The following is a 23,247-nucleotide window of genomic DNA, read 5'->3' as shown; positions in this document are numbered from 1 at the left end:
ATATCACCTCATATCACGTCGTATCACCTCATATCACCTCATATCACCTCGTATCACCTCGTATCACCTCATATCACCTCATATCACCTCGTATCACCTCATATCACCTCATATCACCTCATATCACCTCATATCACCTCGTATCACCTCGTATCACCTCATATCACCTCATATCACCTCATATCACGTCGTATCACCTCGTATCACCTCGTATCACCTCATATCACCTCATATCACCTCGTATCACCTCGTATCACCTCATATCACCTCATATCACCTCATATCACCTCATATCACCTTATATCACCTCATATCACCTCGTATCACCTCATATCACCTCGTATCACCTCGTATCACCTCATATCACCTTATATCACCTCATATCACGTCGTATCACCTCATATCACGTCGTATCACCTCATATCACCTCATATCACCTCGTATCACCTCATATCACCTCGTATCGCTTTTCTTACACGAGTCCTGGTCATTATTATGTATATAATATATATATAGTGTATATGTATAGATAAAGAAAAAGATGATGACATGTAAGTATTTAATTTCTCTCTTTCGTTTTTTACTTTTAAGAAAGAAAGAAAGAAAGAAAGAAAGAAAGAAAGAAAGAAAAAGAAAGTGTGAACAAATGAATAAAGGAAAGAGAGAGAGAAGAAAATGAATGAATGAACGAATGAATGAATGAATGAATGAATGAATGAATAAATGAATGAATGAATGAATAAAGAAAGAAAGAAAGAAAGAAAGAAAGAAAGATTTGGTAACCACGACATTTTTCACTTCTTTATTTATTGCTTTTGTTTCTTATTTTCGTCTGAAGTCTTGAACACAGTTTCATCAGCTTTGATCCACATTTCATCATTTCTCCAAAGAGACTGCAATTTGAACTGGGAGCTGGATTTCCGTCTGCACCTGTAGTTCCTTTAGCCGAGTCCCAGAATAAAAGCCCTTCTGTTGGTCCTGTTCTCCGTAATGACTCCCAGCAGCATGTTAGGAACAGGATCCATTCTGCTGCTCGTCACGTCATTAAGCCGCCGTCTCACCTGTTGCTTTTGTTTTCTGCTCATTAACGTCTGATCGCTCCGGACTTTCAAAGTCTTCTCAACCTCAATAGCTTTCAGCGAGCTGCTCTTCAACACACCACCAAAATCTCCTCACAATCCCAATCTAGCAAACACAAGCATCTAATCCAAGCTGTCAAGTCTAATCTACATCCAAACGTTCAAGTCTGTGGAGCAAAATCACATAAATATGTAAAAACTCCATCACCTCGATTTACTGAAGGCAAAAACTTGATTACACCTGCGAATATTTTTATCTGATTTTACTAACACCGAGACTCCATCCATCATTTCACTCCTTTTTATTATTTATTTTTGCCGAACCAAACTAAAAATTCCTGCCATGTTTCGCAAACAAACCTTTCGCTGACTTTCGTCATCCTTGCCGCTTTAATAAACGCCGATCGGCCAGAAATTTACAAGAGTCTTCAAGGCTTCTAGAAAATTCCACACAGAGAGCAAAAAAAAAATGAAAGAGTGACTCTCAAGAGTGATGAGCGCTAAATCTTCCAATAACGCGGCTCAGCCACTGCAGCTCCGCAGCTAGACACAACACACACACTGACTTGTTCTCCTTTCGTTAATTTAGTCCTAGTTTTATTTTATAGATTGACAGATTATAGACGGTGGAAGTCTCCCTGAACATCACGTCATCGGGCATCAAAGCAGGATACACCCTGGGCGGAGTGCCAACCCATCACAGGGCACACACACACACTCTCATTCACTCACACAATCACACACTACGGACAATTTTCCAGAGATGCCAATCAACCTACCATGCATGTCTTTGGACCGGGGGAGGAAACCGGAGTACCCGGAGGAAACCCCCGAGGCATGGGGAGAACATGCAAACTCCACACACACAAGGTGGAGGCGGGAATCGAACCCCCAACCCTGGAGGTGTGAGGTGAACGTGCTAACCACTAAGCCACCGTGCCCCCTTAATACAAAAGCAATAAAATAATATTAATTATATTTTAGTAAGTATTGTAAATATATAAATTTCCCAAGCCTACATACAAACGAAGGCTACGTTCTTTCTTTTAAATAAAAACCCGTGACATCATCTATGTTTACACTGTCGGTTAATGGATGTCACACTACGGCCTGTGTGTTCACTTCGTCTCATCCTCTCATTCACTGTCAGAGTCGACGGTTCGCGCTCGGTAACGATGGCTGCGGCTGCAGTAAACAAAATGTCCGCGGTCACCGTTCAAAGTCATACGGGTTCGGGCGCCATAATACATCTAAAAAATTCATTAAAACAGCTCGACGTCGCTTTAACTTGGCACGAAGTTCTGGAAAAACTGTGCCCAGATCTTTTCCCATCCCTTCTCCCATCTAGTCTATAAAGCCTGCGTCAAAATGAGGTTTGCAACGATGCGCCCGAAGGCACCGGTTGAAGACCCAGTCAGTGACGTCACGATATGCTAATTTGTTTAAATTCAAGAGTCAAGAAGTCAAGAAGCTTTTATTGTCATTTCAACCATATATAGCTGTTGCAGTACACAGTGAAATGAGACAACGTTTCTCCAGGATCATGGTGCTACATAAAAACAAAGACAGGGCTAAAGACTTGTAAGTAGTCTTAGCCACATAAAGTGCAACTGTGCAACCTGGTGCAAACAGTGCAGGACAAGACAAACAAGACAGACAAGACAGTGCAGGACAAAAGACAGTGCAGGACAAAAGACAGTGCAGGACAAAAGACAGTGCAGGACAATGACAGTGCAGGACAATGACAGTGCAGGACAATGACAGTGCAGACACAAAGTTACAAGACAATACAAAAAGTACAAAAAATGCAATACCTACGTAATCATCGTCACCAAAATTGTACTTTTTTTTTTACATTGAAACTTGAAAAAAAAATATAGACCTGCCCACTGACCTTTTTTTTTTTTTACTGTTACTGCAAACCAAAATATTTTTAAGGATGGCCTGACACCTAGCAAACATGTCACGCTAAGTTTGTATTGTGGAAAAAAGACTAAACCCGACTAAACCCACTGTTCATACGGTGTAGACTTTAAGACAGGATTCACTCAGGGCTTCGAATCGGAGTTATTTCTGTTCAACTCGACAGATTTCTCACAATACACAGTTCCCAACAGCTCGCTCTGTATAAACATCTAGAACATCTACAGTACCAGCATCTGTTTAACCTGAGGATACAGGCAACGCTATAACTGAGTAAAATATGGGAGATCAATCAACCTACCATGCATGTCTTTGGACCGGGGGAGGAAACCGGAGTACCCGGAGGAAACCCCCGAGGCACGGGGAGAACATGCAAACTCCACACACACAAGGTGGAGGTGGGAATCGAACCCCCGACCCTGGAGGTGTGAGGCGAACGTGCTAACCACTAAGCCACCGTGTCCCCATGACAAAATGAAAGTATACATACAGTATATACACACTTACACATATTTTCAAAGAAGTGTCGACTTGGTTGTTGTTGTTGTTGTTGTTGTTAAAGGGTTCTGAGTTTCTGAGAAGAAGCGGCATGAAACCAGCAGCCTTGAAAAGCACTTTGTTTCACTGTGGAGTTATTGACAGATATTAGATTTTAGTCCTCTATCTAATCTCACCGCTGGAAACAATAACACACCACAATAAGAGGCTGAACATGAGACAGAGGAAAAGGTCTCCGTACGCTTTCATACCAACCAAACCAACCGTCTTCCTTTCCTGAACAGACATAATTGTCCATGCTTTAATTCAATCTCACCCCAATTTTATACATCTAGGAGAAAGCGGCAGGAGAAAAGAGCTCGCTTCGTTTCTACGAGCCACCAGGCAATCAGACGCAGTAATGGTTATTTAACATCCAATTTAAATTCTATCAATGAGACGTTATTAAGGCCAGATTCACTTTCCTGCATGTACACGGCTGATGCTAATCGCATTTGTGTGTGTATGTGTGTGTGTGTGTGTGTGTGTATGATTGAAAGAGGGAGAATTCTTTTCAAGCCAGAGATCATGGCTTCAAAAGTATAAATTTGAGAGTAGATCGTCAGATGATGAGAACATCTGAGGCTATAAAAGTTCTCGTGAAAGTTGATTTTTACACAAAAAATATTTCAGTTCCGTTCCGTTCTTCTATTGTAGCGTTTGTCGCGAAGCAGCTTTAAAGTAATGCATAAATTCATTATAGAAATGTTCAGGTTTAAATCGATCCTTAATGAGCGAGTGATGAGGGAAAAGCTGTGAGGAACCTTGAGAGGAACCAGACACAAAAAGGAAGCTCATCCTCATCAGAGCACAGAGTGAGATTATAAATCACTTTTCTTTTATAACTGTGTACATTATGTGGACCTGAAGTCTGTCTTGATGAAGATACCAGTGAAGACTCGAGAGCAAAAAGCATCCGAAGTCATGTCCATGCTCTCCAGGTGGGACCATCCACAGAAATCTCATGTACAGTATCTCCATAAAAACAACAATAACAGTTAATAATAAAATCATGAGAAAAAGCGTCAAACGTGTCAAAAATAATAACAAAATAATATAAACTCAAATAAACTCAATGATTTTATTTGGTCCAGGTTCTAACTTTCATTCATTCATTCATCTTCTACCGCTTATCTGAACTACCTCGGGTCACGGGGAGCCTGTGCCTATCTCAGGCGTCAAGGCAGGATACACCCTGGACGGAGTGCCAACCCATCACAGGGCACACACACACACACACACACACTCTCATTCACTCACACAATCACACACTACGGACAATTTTCCAGAGATGCCAATCAACCTACCATGCATGTCTTTGGACCGGGGGAGGAAACCGGAGTACCCGGAGGAAACCCCCGAGGCACGGGGAGAACATGCAAACTCCACACACACAAGGTGGAGACGGGAATCGAACCCCGACCCTGGAGGTGTGAGGCGAACGTGCTAACAACTAAGCCACCGTGCACCCCCCCCGGTTCTAACTTTAATTAATTTAATTTAACAAACACACAGTCTGCCTGTTTGGAGTGAGTTCAGCGCTGTAGATAAAGTGTATCAGTATAACTTAGGGTCAGAAGACAGCTTATGCACGACCTGTTCGGACGCGAGAAATTTTCCGGATGATTAAATGACCAAATGAACAGACGTTAATAACAAACAGGACTCGTGTTAGAGCTCGACGAAGTGAAGCAAGACGGCGACTTGGCTCGCGTTCGAACGGTGACTTTTATCTCGGATGATGAGACACAATCTGATGCGAAAGATCCTGATAACCAAAGTGAGAACTCATTTCCTGTCCTGTCATAAACGCAGTCCTGCAGCTCCGTCTCCAGCGAGTCACCTGTTTTATTTCTTACCAGGAAACTTTAATGATGTGTATGAGTGACCAAATGTCCAAATCTGTCCCTGTTTATATGAGAAGTACTACTTACTGAGACTGTCTGACTACTGTCTCTCTCTCTCTCTCTCTCTCTCTCTCTCTCTCTCTCTCTCTCCAGGCTGCAGAACCTTCACGCTCTGTGCCATTCCTCCACAATTACAGCTGCCCTTGACTGAAACAAATTGCAGCTAACACTAAGCAGCATGACCACACAGTCTGAAAGCTCTCGGTAATAGAAGAGGAGCTGGATATAAATAAAATAGCACACACACACACACACACACACACACACACACACACACACGCTCGTTCAACACACGATGATAGGAATGGTTGATGTTTAAAATTAGACCTAAATTGATGACTGCTCAGGATGAAAACTTTAATTTAATACGACTTTGACATTTTCTTCTGAAGTGCTGTTCGGGTTGGAATCGTTTTACTCGCAGAGGTTTGAGTCAAGTCTTTATTACTGGAGTATTTCTGAGATTTTATTTTAGTCTGGATGTCAGTCAATGTATTTAACTTTTTTCTGGAAATGTTCTACCTTTGTGACGGATATTTGTGACACTTCCCTGCCGGACCACTAGAGGGCAACGCTGCACATTTGCGTTTGAGTTAAAATCGAATATTTTTCTTTCCTTCGCTGACCTGCTTACTGATGAGTCACCTTATGAAATGTGTGTGTGTGTTTGTGTGTGTGTGTGTGTGTGTGTGTGTGTGTGTGTTAAACAAACGATCCTTAACGTGGAGGATGTCTTCCTGTGTATACTCTGACATCACGACCCATAATAATTGTTAAAGCCGACAAAGCACGAAACCAGAAATCAGACAAACACAATGTGGATTAGAGAATTACTAAAATACTCCACAAGTGAAGAAAATAAGACCAGCGATTGAGGCACGACGATGACAGATGCAGCACCGGGGAGAAGAATCATTCCAAAAAAAAGACAAGTGGAGAAATATGTTCTATTCTTAGCTGAATCACAAGTCTAAGGATTCTTTGTTTGTTATTTCCAGGATGGCAGTAATGCACTGTATGGTGGGGTTTATGTCACCCTTAGGGGGTTCCTCACATCACTCATACCTGCTGTTGGTCCTTAGGGCACCTTTCAGCATGCCAGAGGGAATAACAGAACTCCCATCTCTCTCTCTCTCTCTCTCTCTCTCTCTCTCTCTCTCTCTCTCTCTCTCACACACACACACACACACACATACACACAGAGGTTGTCAGATCCTGAATTTTTTTCATTACCATAACCTTCGCCGTCCACCTGATACCGGATGTTCTTCCTGCTCAACACGATTGAATTCCTCTCCATCGTTTGCACAGGAACACAGGAGATGAACCTGGACGGATCTGAACAGACCTTAAGGCTAGTCTACTGCAACGATATCGCATACAGTATTATCTGGAACGCATGGCAATTATTTCTTCACTCATGGTGGAGTTGAGGTGAGAAGATAACATTGCAAAAAGGAAGTCTGCTGGATGAGACAAGATACTTTCCTTTGGGGTCGCACCCAGCCACAGTAAGAAAACAGACGTCGGGTGAGCAGCTACTTCAGAAAACACTGTGTCTCAGTGGATGGATCCAGGAGGAAGATCTCACCCAGCATTTATTTATTAACCAACAGCAGCCAATTTCATCTCTTTACACTAAGTATTTCCAAGTTGATGAAAGAAAAGAAGAATTCAGTGATGATGTTGAGGAAAAACTCGAGAGGAAGACGTGTTGTTGAACTGTTCACTGATGAAGAACTGAGTCAAAACTGATTCTATTCATTTCAGTCTAAAGTCATGTCCGTGGTCACCGTCTTGGTCCATCAGAGTGATGAGAACTTCAACAAGATGTAGTTCATCAGGATGGATCAGGCAGCTCTGGAGAGAAGAAGTAGTCAGGAACATTAGGATCTCAGGAGTGTTGAGAAATATGCTGATGGATACTACAGAGTCTCAGAACACAACAAGCATCCTGAAACATCCTGTTTACTTCAGACTGACCTTCGCTCTCTTCACACCACTCAGGCTGAAGTGTCAGTAGGTTTAGATTTATTTACATTTATATAGTGTAATTTTTTTATCCCCAAAAGCACTTTAGATTTAGATTTAATTAAAACATATTAAATATATAAAAAAATGCAAATATAATAATTAATTAGATCATTATTAATTAACCTATATTCTAAAAATAATACTGAAGTCAGCTGTGAATAATTAATAAATAAATAAATAAATAAATAAATAAATAAATAAATAAAAAATATATATTAATCATTTTTAAAAATCTCAGGTCAAATAATGTAATAAATAATAAGTAATAAATAAGCAGGTGTACAATTATAATTTACTGTACTTAACTAACATTTAAAATTATACAGTATATTTAATTTATTTATTTATTTATTTATTTATTTATTTATAAAATATAATCTACATATAATTGTTAATAAAAACTGTTTAATATATTGTTTAATATGCTGTAGGATTAAAATTAAAACAGAAATTAATAGAAAAAATAAACCTATTTAAGCTGTTTATTATTATTATTATTATTATTATTATTATTATTATTATTATTATTATTATTATTATTATTATTTGGTTTCTTTATTTCTTTGTTAAATGAAGACGTTGCCGTGTGTTGTGTGTCCTCAGTCTGGGATGACGTAATGCTGAGGTTTTAAATCTTAAACATTATTTTGGTGCATTTTCACTTGAACATTTTGATATATTAGATGATTCGAGTTCATTTATAGCTTTAAAAACATTTCTATTCTGTAAGCCAGTGTTCCTGCTGTGCGGTGGCTGTTAAACATGATTTCATCCGAGCCCATGAACAGAACTTTAGAATGATCCGACATCTCTATTCTGCTTCTTCCTCCTTTCACCTCACTACTCATTACTGTTTTCCTTATGAATGCCTTATGAATGATTTCCTCCTGCCTGCTGTCAGTCTGGGTGTGTATCGATCACTCTATCGTGCACCCTTTCTGCTACCTTTCTGTTCTTGTCGTGCAAAGAAACGGAGTGAACCCGGTCGGAGACTCGGTGTGGAAAGGAAGTTCATCAGTCACTGTGACAGTCACATAATAACGCACATTAATAAGAGATGTAGACGCCTTTAATGGAAGCGCGTCTCGCTGGCCTCGAGTGACAGGCTCGCACAGTGCTCTGGTCATTTCACAATGTCATGTGGTACGTATCACATCCATCTCTCTCTCTGGTGAACGTCTAGCTTTACCGATCATCAAACACAAATACGCAGCGACCGCCATCACACAGTATAAACCAGAACCAAAACAAACACACCCCTAACCCAAACGGGTCCCACCCCTGTATCGATAGCTCCGCCCACACATACATACATACATAACCCAGGCAACTACTGGAAAGAAACGAGTCTTTATCATATCTGAAGGGAAGAACAATACGATTGTAGATAAACAAACAAGCAAAAATGACACACAAGCATAATCATGTAAAGGACAAAGACATATATTAGTTCTGTGTAACAAAACAAAACCAACGTTACTCACCTATCGAGAAGGAAAAAAGCGCCTCGGCGTCTTAAGTAAAGTTGGTCACATATTCACAGATTGGAGTTTCCCGAGTCAATAACTCCTGAGCTAAACACTGTTACTACACAAAACACGGTTGTAGCTGCGTCTCTACATTACTACGATAGAAAAGAGGTGTTATTTGTGTAGTAACAGTGTTTAGCTCAGGAGTTATTGACTCAGGAAACTCCAATCTGTGAATATGTGACCAACTTCCTGCTCCTTCAGTTCTCTCCAGCGCTGGAAAGCTGATCCTATATTAACACGTCCTACTTCTTACCTTATCGTAAGTCTTTCTTCTCTTTCTTTCTTTGTTTTTATCCTCCATGTCAATGTTAAAACCGCTTTCTGCTAATGTCACACATGCGCACTGAACACTCTCTCCGCCCATATTGACAAGACACGCCCCTTTATGCTCATTGGCTACACATTTGTTTTGTTTTTTGTTTAGTTTTCTGAAGAATTTCTCAAACATCAGAGACCCCACCTTTAAGAACTGCTGCTGTAGTCATTAAGACGCTCCTGAGATCATCACAGTGAACTTCCTGCACGCTCAGTTCTGTATACTGTACTGATTTATCCTCACAATCAAATATAATACTTAAATGTCACCTCGTTGTTCGTCAGGGATCAAAATCTACATCCACGTTTCACTGAAGCTTCTCTGGGACTGAATCTATTCTTAAAAAAAATATGTTTAAATAAAATGTACTTAAATGGAATGAACTCAATCTGCTACTTACTTGAGCAGTATGCAGCCACTGCCTGAAGGGGGCGCCGTCCAAAACACTTGGATTTTAGTCCTTCTTCGTGGGGAGCTGTCGGTCACTGCGGGGGGGCAATTAGTCATAAACTGTGTGTCTTCTTCATCGATGATCTACAGAAAAGATGAACCATGAATAAATAATAAAGCTCATGTTTTTTTTTCTCTTCTATCAGCTTTAATCTGTCGTTCCCTCGCTTTACCGTCCAGCTTTACCCCTGACACTGGAGACTCCTTCACATTCAACACCAATGGTACATAAACACCTGCTTAGAAGAAATGTGCACCGCTATTACGCACGACGTCCGCAGCACGGGTCCCTGCCGGCGAGCTGTTGCCATGGAAATGATAACGTACTAGATCGTGTGTGTTAATACAATCCTGTGATTTGCAGCTGCGCTCCGAATCCGGTGTTTGGCATCATGTGGTGCACCGTGTAGATGTGGAACTAATTAAGGGCCGATAACAGTGTCCTGAAGAAATCGATCCGAACACGTGATCAGGCATGAAGTCGATAAAGACGGAAAGATTTCCTGTTAATTTTAAGAACGCACCAAAGCGTCGTATCAGAGCTGTAATGAAACCTAATTAAATAAAATCGACTGAGTTTGTTCCAGGTTGTTGTAGGTTGTGTGTGTGTGTGTGTGTGTGTGTGTTCATCGCTATGACGCTTTGTGAGAATGCAGTAAAAGGTCCAGCTGCGTGTCAGAGTTCCGGCGTGACCTTTGACCCTCGGCTTTCGGCTAGCCGGATGAGGGCTGGCTCGGGGGTCCAGCTGAAGCAACAATACACGAGCGATACAAAAGCAAAGCACCGAGACGAACACAAAGAACGTAATTGTACACGTCCGTTTAAAATAAAGCTCTCGTTAATATCACAAGCTCGTTGTTAGTATTTTCTGATATAAGAACATCATCAGAGAATGAAAACAGATGCAAGGAAAAGCAGATAAATAGCTGGAATTGGTGTAAGAGGGAAGAACAAAACACTTCAGTAACACGATCTCGACATTCTCACGATATTCCAACACGGATCTCGTTACCGTGTCAAAAGAAAGCGTGGAATTAGTTAGAACAAGTTAGTGTTGTTACCTGACAAAGTATATTTACGCCAGGTTTCCAAAGTACGGGGGGTCACGGTGGCTTAGTGGTTAGCACGTTGGCCTCACACCTCCAGGGTTGGGGGTTCGATTCCCGCCTCCGCCTTGTGTGTGTGGAGTTTGCATGTTCTCCCCGTGCCTCGGGGGTTTCCTCCGGGTACTCCGGTTTCCTCCCCCGGTCCAAAGACATGCATGGTAGGTTGATTGGCATCTCTGGAAAATTGTCTGTAGTGTGTGAGTGAATGAGTGTGTGTGTGTGTGTGTGTGTGTGTGTGTGTGTGTGTGCCCTGCGATGGGTTGGCACTCCGTCCAGGGTGTATCCTGCCTTGATGCCCGATGACGCCTGAGATAGGCACAGGCTCCCCGTGACCCGAGGTAGTTCGGATAAGCGGTAGAAGATGAATGAATGAATGAAGCAGATCCAGCATTAAACAGCTCTGACCTTCATCCTCAAGCCATCAGAATTAAAATCCAAGTGTTTTATTTATTTTAAAAAATTAAATCTCCAGCATCTCAGCGCTCGTGCTAATTCTACCGAGACACACAGGTATAAAAACTAAAATAAAAACAAGGGAACAAAGAAAAGGAGTGCAAGATGTGTGCTTCATAAGGAATGAAGTAGAGGAAAGAAAAGAAAAGAAGCTGGAAACCCCGTGATGTCTGACCTTTCCTTTTCCCAGGGGTCGTTCTGTAGGGATCCTGAGTAATTACAGTCACAACAGCACTGCTGAGAGTTGCATTAGTTACACAAATTTAGCTAAAGTGTTTCTGACTAATTCCTGGAACACAAGAATTCTTAGTGGAGAAAACAAAAAGCTTATTAATGTTTATGAATGAATTATAATAAGAGCTATAAGTATGGGAAAACTGAAAACTTCACAGTTTACAATCCAGCTAATTACTGCCACATGGTTGTTAACCAACTAGGCTAAACTAGCTAGCAGCTGACTAGATAGTTTACCTAGTATTATTTCTCCACTTATAGCTTTCTAACTAGCTGCTAACTAGCAGGACGGATACAGGTTCCGTCCTCCAACACACAAGTCCACAAGCTCAGGATATGCACATGCGTAATAACATCTGAGTTAAAGCTAAAGCTAAAGACTAGTTAAAGCTAGGTAAAGGTAGTTAAAGCATCCACCAGTTAACTATGCATCATGGACTAGACTTCCTGTCCTAGCTTCACAAACCAAACCCTTATATTTCCTTTCCCTCTATCTCCAGTCCACACTTCTGGTGTGAGGTGAGATCCAGGCCCTTGTTTTGATCTTCTGTCCTTCAAAGTCAATTTTATCTCCTCATGCAATCCAATCATGCTGCACAATGTTACCAAGATATTGAAGAAGAGGATGAAAGGTGGCTGCAGATGGCGAGAGAAAGAAGAGGCAGGAAAAAGCTTTCTGAAGGACGGCAGAGAGACGCAGCGGCCGTGTTTGGATCTCAGCGATCCTCCCTCTGTTCAACAGACTCTCTACTCGCTCAAGAGCGAAAAGAAATGGAGCGAACAAGGTGAAAAATATGAAAGCGCCTCAGCTGCCTCGTCAGGAGAAGCGAGTTATTGTTTATATGTGAGTTTACAAGTTTTTTCATTCTTTTTTTCATCCCCGAGGGCTCACGCAGCGAGGCAGTCGAGTGTTGGTGCTGTGAGAGGTTTGCCAGTTGTAACTGAGTGTGAAGCTTCTTCTACAGTACCTGAAGAAAGCGGCAAAGCAGAAAATCCCAGAGCTTTAGTATCAGAAGAAGCACCTTACATTTCACTACAGCAACAGCAGCGGCAGGAGAAATGAACATCCCTCATGGTCTAGTGGTCAGGAGGCTTGGGTTTACCTCCCTGGATGTGAGGTAGCAGCTCAGCAGTTAAAGCTCTTCACGTACAAGTGATTTACTCACTCACTCACTCACTCTCACTCATTTTCTACCGCTTATCCGAACTACCTCGGGTCACGGGGAGCCTGTGCCTATCTCAGGCGCCATCGGGCATCAAGGCAGGATACACCCTGGACGGAGTGCCAACCCATCGCAGGGCACACACACTCTCATTCACTCACACAATCACAAAATACGGACAATTTTCCAGAGATGCCAATCAACCTACCATGCATGTCTTTGGACCGGGGGAGGAAACAAGAGTACCCGGAGGAAACCCCCGAGGCACGGGGAGAACATGCAAACTCCACACACACAAGGTGGAGGCGGGAATCGAACCCCCAACCCTGGAGGTGTGAGGAGAACGTGCTAATCACTAAGCCACCGTGACCCCCACAAGTGATTTAATGTTCCTTAAAAAAAAAGGAATTCTCATATTCCAACGTAGTAATTAGTGCTGTATTTTTCTTATTCCTGTAAGCAGTTAGCAATCAATCAATCCATCAGAAGAACAAGAGTAATTACACTAACGAGAAATCAGAAGCCCCAGAATGCAACGCAGCGTCACGACGCAGGAAGACGAGAAGACGAGCACGAGGTTGTCGACAGTGACATCAGCACCGTCAAAGTGAAAATGCGTCACACATCGATTACAAAGATTCTAAAGATTCATATTCAAGACGATGGATTTTTTTCCCCTTTAAATCGTCTTTAACTTCTCACTTACAGATCAGGAATTTAGATGTCTGGATAAACGTTTGGTGAATCTGATGAATTGTAGACTCACTGAACATGACATTTAAATAGAAATAGAGATGTTTTGCATTTTGTGTGCAGTGTGTGTGTGTGTGTGTGTGTGTGTGTATACACACTCTCCTACCTGGAAATTCCCAGCGTAATCCTCCTCTTTTTCCCCATTCTGTCCTTCCTTTAAAGCAATGAGCGTGAAGCCTCTGAAGTAAGCAGGGTTGGTGGCGTACAGAGTCACTGTAAAGGAACAAACCACCAGAATGAAATGACAGTGATAATTAGTACATTGCGTTCAGCACTAGCTTTATGTTTCTACACTCACATTCATTCATTCACTCATCTTCTACCGCTTATCCGAACTACCTCGGGTCACGGGGAGCCTGTGCCTATCTCAGGCGTCATCGGGCATCAAGACAGGATACACCCTGGACGGAGTGCCAACCCATCACAGGGCACACACACACACACACTCTCATTCACTCACACAATCACACACTAGGACAATTTTCCAGAGATGCCAATCAACCTACCATGCATGTCTTTGGACCGGGGGAGGAAACCGGAGTACCCGGAGGAAACCCCCGAGGCACGGGGAGAACATGCAAACTCCACACACACAAGGCGGAGGCGGGAATCGAACCCCAAACCCTGGAGGTGTGAGGGGAACGTGCTAACCACTAAGCCACCTCCACACTCACATACCGTATACATTTTTGTCGTACCAGATCACACAGTGTTTACATCCTTTACACGTTTCCTTCATTACACGTCTCACGTAAGTCTAACTTTTACTATACAGACCATAAACACTTTCGTTATTTGTCGTCGCCGTCTTTTCAACACCGCACAACGTCCGACGCGTTTTTAAACACCGTTGTGTTTATGACTTTATTTCTTTTTTACTTCAGCGTCCAAAAGAAGTGAAGAATTTCAGTGCAGAAGGAAAGCGTGCAGCTTCGTATCGTAGTTTGTGACTGTGGTTCACTGATAATGATACATCATCCATACTGAGCTATATATAATACATACAGTATATAACACACAAGTCTACTATGTGCACTTCAGGTAGATGCTAAACAGCATTTCATTGGTATATACCAGTGCCATGCAATGACCACAGAATCCTCTCTATCTATCTATCTATCTATCTATCTATCTATCTGTTTATCTATAATTAATGTATAATTCCATAACATATAATGATAAGCATCAAGTGTTTGGAGTGTTTGAATCTGGAGAGTATCCCAGAAATACAGAGTGTGATGCAGGAATACAGACAGGACAGGACGCCAGTCGATTGCAGGGCACCACACGCACACACACAGACACACACACACATACACACACACAAACACACACACACTCACACACACACAAACATACAGACACACACATACAGTACACACACAAAAACATACACATACACACACACACACAAACATACAGACACACACATACACACACACACACACACACTCACACACACTCACACACATACACACACAAACATACAGACACACACACACACAAACATACACACAAACATACACATACACACACACAAACATACAGACACACATACACACACACGCACTCACACACATACACACACAAACATACAGACACACACACACACAAACATACACACAAACATACACATACACACACACAAACATACAGACACACATACACACACACGCACTCACACACAAACACACACACACAAACATACAGACACACATACACACACAAACACACACAAACACACACACACAAACATACAGACACACACATACACACACAAACACACACAAACACACACACACACACACACACACACACACACACGACATAATTAAATAAACGTTGTTTAGGATGGACCCTGGAGCTGTGACGGTGCAGCTCTATCCTCTACACAACAGGCTTTTTATAACGTGCTCTGAACATCTGCTTCATGACAGATGTTTCACTATGCAACATAAAGTAATGTATTTGGGTCCAAGAGTGAAACCTGTCGTTCTGGTGACCAACTTTACATCAAGCTATGGAACTTTATATCACTTATTATTACGTGTTATATCTGAGTCCAAGCTTTACGCCTTACTTTAACACACCGAACATATAAGAATCTTATGACGGTACCTCTGTACGTGCTCCCGGGGTGATAGCTCTCCGGTTCTCCTTCGACGCGGAGCCGAAACTCGGTGTATAGCTCCTTCCTCGCGCCGTGCGCTCGAATGATCCAACTACAAAATCCGTCCGATTTGTGCGCCCTGTCTCCGGGCTCCTCGGTGAACGCGAGCGCGCCGCACTGGGCACCGACCGAGAGGGACAGGAGAAGCAGAAAAGCACGCGCTACCGCTCCTTCCATCGCGCGAACAATCACAAGAGAGGACACGAGAGAGGGAGAGAGAGAGAGAGAGAGAGAGAGAGAGAGAGAGAGAGAGAGAGAGAGCAGTGACACGAAAATGAAGTTGGTTAGAAACGCCTACAGTTGTTGTTCTTCTTGTTATTCATTGCTCTTTCTGTGCACGCGAGGGAGAGAGAAGCTGGTCCGATCTCCGTCTCCGTTAAGGACGGTGCTGCTGCTCCCATGCCGTACCGGACGGTACCGGAATATAAATAGGCGCCCGCCGATTCTCTCGAGCGTCGCTGCCTCCTGCGACGGTGACAACGACGACGGCGGGGACTCCCCGAGCTGAGACTCGACGTGAGCGAGATTCACGACGATGGACGTGTGCAGACGCGGCGGAATCGCGCGTGCTGTGGGGTTCATGGAGACGCAGAGTGCTCGGGTGAGGGGACGAGCCGACGCGCTTATAACCGAAGTTCACGCGCTGACATTATAAACAGCCTGAGATAAAGAACTCACAGAGGATCTGAGAAGGATTGTCGAGGGTCATGATGCAGAAACTTTCTGCCCTACCTCATCTGTGACACCACCCCCAGGCCACACACACACACACACATACACACACACTTACATACACACACATACAGTATACACACACACTCACACACACACACACACACACATACACACACACACACACACATACTGTACACATACACACACATACACACACACACATACACACTTACATACACACACACACACACACACACACATATACACACACACTCTCTCACACACACACACATACACACACATACACACACAAACACTTACATACACACACACACACACACACACTCGCCAGCAGTGCCAAAACCCGCAGGTGCACTTTGATGCTTCTTTGTTTTACTGAGCAGAAAAAGAAGCATCTAGTGTACATACATCACAGAGCAGCTGAATTCTGCATTCTGATTGGTCAGAAGGTGTTGATCAATGTTCCGTATCAGCAGCTCGATCAGTAGTTAATAGATCATCACATGTTAATATTAATATATAAACAGAGCACCCACATATACATGTCATTGTTCAGCTTCCTGACATGTTCAGGACAGAGGTTTCTAAAAATTTATAATAATAATAATAATAATAATAATAATAATAATAATAATAATAATAATCATTTAGCAATAAATAAAACATTAAATAAATAAAACCATGTTAGAGGACATTAGTGTGGTATGTCTCTTTATCACACCACTTACTGTTTACTCATCACAGAACACCCCTGTATTTTATTTCTCTTATTTTTTTATCCAAATAAAGTTACTCTGGGGGGCACGGTGGCTTAGTGGTTAGCACGTTCGCCTCACACCTCCAGGGTTGGGGGTTCGATTCCTGCCTCCACCTTGTGTGTGTGGAGTTTGCATGTTCTCCCCGTGCCTCGGGGGTTTCCTCCGGGTACTCCGGTTTCCTCCCCCGGTCCAAAGACATGCATGGTAGGTTGATTGGCATCTCTGGAAAATTGTCCGTAGTGTGTGATTGTGTGAGTGAATGAGAGTGAGTGTGTGCCCTGTGATGGGTTGGCACTCTGTCCAGAGTGTATCCTGCCTTGATGCCCGATGACGCCTGAGATGCCCGTGACCCGAGGTAGTTCGGATAAGCGGTAGAAGATGAATGAATGAATGAATGAATAAAGTTACTCTCAATGTTGCAAGACAAAACGATTGTACTCGAAACTAATTCTACTGATTACTTGCAATATATTTAGGAGACAATCGACCGTAATCCTGATGATTCTCAAGATAAATAAATCAACAAAACCTATCCAGTGTTGTCAGGATATAAACACTCAGGTCAGGAAGTCACACAGCCTGATTATGTCTCAGTAATAAAATTTACTGTCGAACCCTAATGAATGAGAAATAATCTGATCTTTACATCGACAAGCTGTTTGCACGCTCAGCGATCACGTCCACGTTCTTCTTCTTGCATTGTTTCCTGTAACTCCACAGAACTCTGAGATGTGAAAGTGATGAACATCATCACTGGACTCCACTAAATAAAACTCTTCGCTCTGTTCCGGTATGACAGCTGCTCAAAGTCGATAGCTCGCTGGAAGACACTCCACATAAATTCTTGAAATTGTTTCGATCAGATCTTCGTGTCCTCTGACCAAACGAGATGCAGAGCGGACCATCAGGCATCAATGATGCTAATAAATATTGATTAGAACAAGGGAACACAAGATGCTGATAAATATTGATTAGAACATTGGCCTTTGTTTGAAATAAACGAGTTTCAGGAAATTGTTATTTTTTTCATTAACGGAAAAAAGGGTGATGCATTTTTTTAAACATATGACTTGTAAGTGATGATTTCAAATATAAATATTTTATTTTATATAAATATAAATATATTATTTATTTTATATTGTTTAAATTTCTGGGGGCACGGTGGCTTAGTGGTTAGCACGTTCGCCTCACACCTCCAGGGTTGGGGGTTCGATTCCCGCCTCCACCTTGTGTGTGTGGAGTTTGCATGTTCTCCCTGTGCCTCGGGGGTTTCCTCCGGGTACTCCGGTTTCCTCCCCCGGTCCAAAGACATGCATGGTAGGTTGATTGGCATCTCTGGAAAATTGTCCGTAGTGTGTGAGTGTGTGAGTGAATGAGAGTGTGTGTGTGTGTGCCCTGCGATGGGTTGGCACTCTGTCCAGGGTGTATCCTGCCTTGATGCCCGATGACGCCTGAGATAGGCACAGGCTCCCCGTGACCCGAGGTAGTTCAGATAAGCGGTAGAAAATGAGTGAGTGAGTGAGTGAGTGAGAGAGTTTAAATTTCTACCAGGATAAAATAATTATGACTAAAATGTAATTAAATAAAAAAAGTCATCTTTTCTTTCTATAGTAACAATTTACTTGCATGGTGGATGATGGACGTAAAGAAAAATATAAATAAATAAAATTGTGTGTAAATGTGAAGTTTGTTTTTTGCATAATTAAAATTATAAAACGATAATTTTATTCATTATTGTTAAAAAAAAAAAAGATGTAATCATTGCAAATTGCTGTGGTACAAAATGTTTTTTAGAACGTTCATATGTCTCTGTTGAGAATAAAAAGAATCAGTCTGAACCTAAACAGTCTGGATTAATCCTTTTCATAAGCAATCATGCAGAATTATAAACCCCAAAATAAAGGCAGAGAAATCTGAAAAGCAGCAGCTGTTTATAGCAGATGCAGAAATCTTAAATAATTGAGCATTATCTTCAAAAAACAAAACGAAACTATTATCCATCTGCTTTAATTAAAAGTCTGCCTTTAATTGTGAGGCATTACAAAAGATCTTTGATGTTCTTAAGAGGAGTTTTAGGATCGTTAGTGGATCGTTTAGGATCGTTAGTGTCATTTTTGAATTTTGTGAGGGAAAAAAAGCCTAAAGTTTTCAAAGGTATCTTACAGAATCGTACCATTTTATTCGTTCATTCATTCATTCATTCATTCATTCATTTTCTACCGCTTATCCGAACTACCTCGTCCATCATCCACCATGCAAGTAAATTGTTACTATAGAAAGAAAAGATGACTTTTTTATTTAATTACATTTTAGTCATAATTATTTTATCCTGGTAGAAATTTAAACTCTCTCACTCACTCATCTTCTACCGCTTATCCGAACTACCTCGGGTCACGGGGAGCCTGTGCCTATCTCAGGCGTCATCGGGCATCAAGGCAGGATACACCCTGGACGGAGTGACAACCCATCGCAGGGCACACACACACACACACACTCATTCACTCACGCACTCACACACTACGGACAATTTTCCAGAGATGCCAATCAACCTACCATGCATGTCTTTGGACCGGGGGACATGCCGGTTTCTGCAAACCCCCCCCCCAACACACACACACACACACACACACACATTTTATTATTTTAGATTTTTTTTATCACACTCGGAGGGTTCACACTATGATAAACAGGGATTAAATTCCATGTTAAAATCATATAAAACAAATATCACATTCCCTTAAAGCGATGCTCCCAGCACCACGTTTCACAGTGAAGATGATGTTCTCAGGATGATGACCGTGGCTCGGGTTTCACTTTAATTACACAAGCCACTGTACTGTATGTTGAAAGCTGGTCCTTTCATCTCCCATTCAATCAAATCAAAATAAACATTTATTATTTTTCTAATGAACAATTCAAGCACTGTAGGTTACACAATGTGCTTCTGTGCACTGCTTGGTTGATTTGTATGTATGCAGAGTGGCATCGTGACATTGATGAGTGTTGATGTGTCCTTCAGGCCATCAGATTGTTTGGCTGGAAGTGCAAACCCTGAGGGTGGACGAGGGAACTCACGCGTTACTCGTTGGGTTCTCGTCCTCCGTTCCAAAGGATGAGTAACATCTGTAAAGCTCTACAGAAATCACTCACCATGTCAAAAGCTCATTGTAGAGGTTTAGAAGGAATTGTTAAATGCTGTAACTTGTCCAAAGCCAGAATCATAAACATGTCACGCATAACCTTTGTGTGAAATGAATCTTAGTTCAATCACAGGCAGAGAAGAAAAGACAAAATAGCAGATGTTCGTTCTCTGCTGGAAATGTTCTGTCCAGATCCTCACTTAAAGCTGGATACTGATTACCTCACATCCAGGCCATAAATAAAAAAAAACGGCATCTGTACTGTAAGTAAATAAAAAGATTACTCCACCCACACACTCGTTCACGTCTGGCTCAGACGTCTCCCATGTGCCTCTCTGCCTGCACGTTTAAATAACTCTTCCCTCTCTAATTATTCCCCCCCTAACTGAAGGTCATCACATTTTGAAGTATTATGTATGTTGTTCTTGTTAAATTCTCTTCCAACCTACTTAAATGTAAAGATCTTCCTCATTTGCTCTCCACAGTTGACTCAGAGAGATCTTAAGACCGTAATTGTGATATTCCCTTTGCTCATTTTAGACGTTCCCTTTTGCACTATGGTGATTGAGCTCAATATTGATGTGATGCTTCCTTTTCTCACAGTAAACATACTGGATCTAACTGGAGGCTGAGAGTCTTGTTTAGAACAGTCTTAGCATCGCTAGATTTAATCCATGATGGTTCCTGTGCAGTTTAATGACTCATTTATCTCCTATTCCATATTGTGTCTGCTGTATATATTCTTCTTATCTCTCTCTCTCTCTCTCTCTCTCTCTCTCTCTCTCTCTTTCCAAACCTTCCTGATCCATCCTGATGCCCTACGTCTGGCAGGAATCACTTGGAGGTGCTTACTGCTGCTGAAGATGCTCCACATGGTCAACCTGGAGATACTTGTGATTGCTGTACAGTATATGGTACCACTAAGAGAGCATGGAGATGACTTTGACCCGCTGTTGCCGTGGCTTCAACAGGAGTTTATGTTAAAATTATAATTCATTCTGAATTTCAGAAATGACTTATAAGTTGCTCAAAAGCTCCAAGTTACACATTTGTACTTGACACTATAGTGTACAGTTATAGAACGAGAATTATTACGATCCAACTGCAGAAGATTCTGGTTCCTCTCAAGGTTTCTCCTTATTCCATCTCAGGCTGTTTTTCCTCATCACCATTGCCTATGGCTTGCTCATTAGGGATAAATGTAAAAGTCAAGTTTAAACTTTATCAATTTGATTCTGAATTTTTATATTTTTAAACCGTTTATTGTATGGGGGTTCGATTCCCGCCTCCGCCTTGTGTGTGTGGAGTTTGCATGTTCTCCCCGTGCCTCAGGGGTTTCCTCCGGGTACTCCAGTTTCCTCCCCGGTCCAAAGACATGCATGGTAGGTTGATTGGCATCTCTGGAAAATTGTCCGTAGTGTGTGAGTGTGTGAGTGAATGAGAGTGTGTGTGTGTGCCCTGTGATGGGTTGGCACTCCGTCCAGGGTGTATCCTGCCTTGATGCCCGATGACGCCTGAGATACACAAACACACTGATGGCTCCCCGTGACCCGAGATAGTTCGGATAAGCGGTAGAAGATGAGTGAGTGAGTGAGATTACAAATCCCTGGGAGTTCACATGAATAATAAACAGGATTGGATTAAGAACTCTGAGGCCATCTGAACTCCTTCAACATCTGCAAGACTTTTTTTTTTATATCTTTTTTTGCTGTTGCATGCTGGGGCAGCTGATGCCAACAGACTGAACAAACTCATCTGTAAGACCGGTGATGTTGTGGAGGTGGAGCTGGACTCTCTGACTGTAGTGTCAGAAAGAAGGATGTTGCAAACTCCACACACACAAGGTGGAGGCGGGAATCGAACTCCCAACCCTGGAGGTGTGAGGCGAACATGCTAACCACTAAGCCACCGTGCCCCCCCCTTGTAATCCTCCACCATTTTCTTATTCAGGTCTGAAGAACATGGTCAGCGATGTCCTTACAAACCGTGACACTGCTCTCTCCAATTCCGGTTTGTATCCCACATGTAATTACATCTATTGCATTGATTCCAGAAAACTGCTGAAGAATAGACGCAGGGTTAAAATCGAGCCTTAGCATACATTATAGTGCAGCTGTAGTCTGTTCAGTAGCTGAGCGCTCAGTTTACAATATACAAAAACTCTGACCTTTTCTGTAGACTTGGCCTTTATTTGTTCAGATGACCTTTCATTGTAGAGGAAGGTCTAAACTCTCATGCCTTCATGTATTGTGTGGTGAATGTCATGCCTGAGGTTATCTCAGCTAAGTTCTTTTCGATTTTTTTTAAAAACAGGAAGCAAAAAAAAGAGACAAGAAGTTTTATTTTAATGGCCAGATTTTCTTTCCATTTAAAAGGAATATTTCCAAACTTAACACAAGGTCAAGTGGTGCAGAAAGGGTGCTGATGTCTAATTTAACCTTTTTATATTTATTTATTTGTTGAAGGCTATTTTTTTAAGCTTTCGGGTCTACTGTGTCGTGCTCGGTAGAACATGTGTACTGTAAGATGAGAAAAAAATGTAATAAACCTCAGGAGGAAAGGTTCGTGTACTTGTTCTCGATCCTGATTTTCACTTATCGCTAAGATTGGTGTAGTTTGATCATCTGATTCGATCATCATCTTACACACATTTTACAGTTTTAATGCCTTCTTTAAAATAGATAAACGTGTATTAGGCATAAAAGAAAACGCTTAGGGCAACAGTTTGCTGGAGGTTTACAGATATAAAGTTATAAGTATCTCATAATAAAACAGTAATGTACAGTACATCATCCCTGCGGTCCACATGTAGACCTGAAAGATGGAATTTTCAGCTAGTTATGCTATTATATTGTAATATGCTCAGCAATGGAGGGTTAAGGGCCTTGCTCAGGGACCCAACAGTGGCAGCCTGGTGGACCTGGGATCGAACTCACAACCTTCCGATTGGTAGCCCAAGGTTGAGGTTAAGGTTGGTAACCTTAACCTCTAGGCTA

General features: G+C 42.0%; 1 protein-coding gene across 3 annotated transcripts in view; it reads right to left on the bottom strand.

The window, feature by feature from the left end:
- spon1a (spondin 1a) overlaps positions 1-16,225 on the bottom strand; it is an 82,821-nt gene extending 66,596 nt beyond the window's left edge. For all 3 annotated transcript variants that reach the window (XM_060878524.1, XM_060878525.1, XM_060878526.1), the window contains exons 1-3: positions 15,606-16,225; positions 13,594-13,700; positions 9,729-9,862 (exon numbers count right to left, since the gene is read on the bottom strand). In XM_060878524.1, the coding sequence (XP_060734507.1) occupies positions 9,729-9,862; positions 13,594-13,700; positions 15,606-15,834 (470 nt within the window). In that variant the 5' untranslated portion in view covers positions 15,835-16,225. The remainder of the gene's footprint in view (positions 1-9,728; positions 9,863-13,593; positions 13,701-15,605) is intronic.
- Positions 16,226-23,247: the final 7,022 nt, after the last annotated feature.

Source organism: Tachysurus vachellii, chromosome 9, assembly GCF_030014155.1.
Source record: "Tachysurus vachellii isolate PV-2020 chromosome 9, HZAU_Pvac_v1, whole genome shotgun sequence".
NCBI classification, from domain to species: Eukaryota; Metazoa; Chordata; class Actinopteri; order Siluriformes; family Bagridae; genus Tachysurus; species Tachysurus vachellii.
Note: the sequence above shows the minus strand (reverse complement) of the source record. Positions and strands in the feature narration are given on the sequence as shown.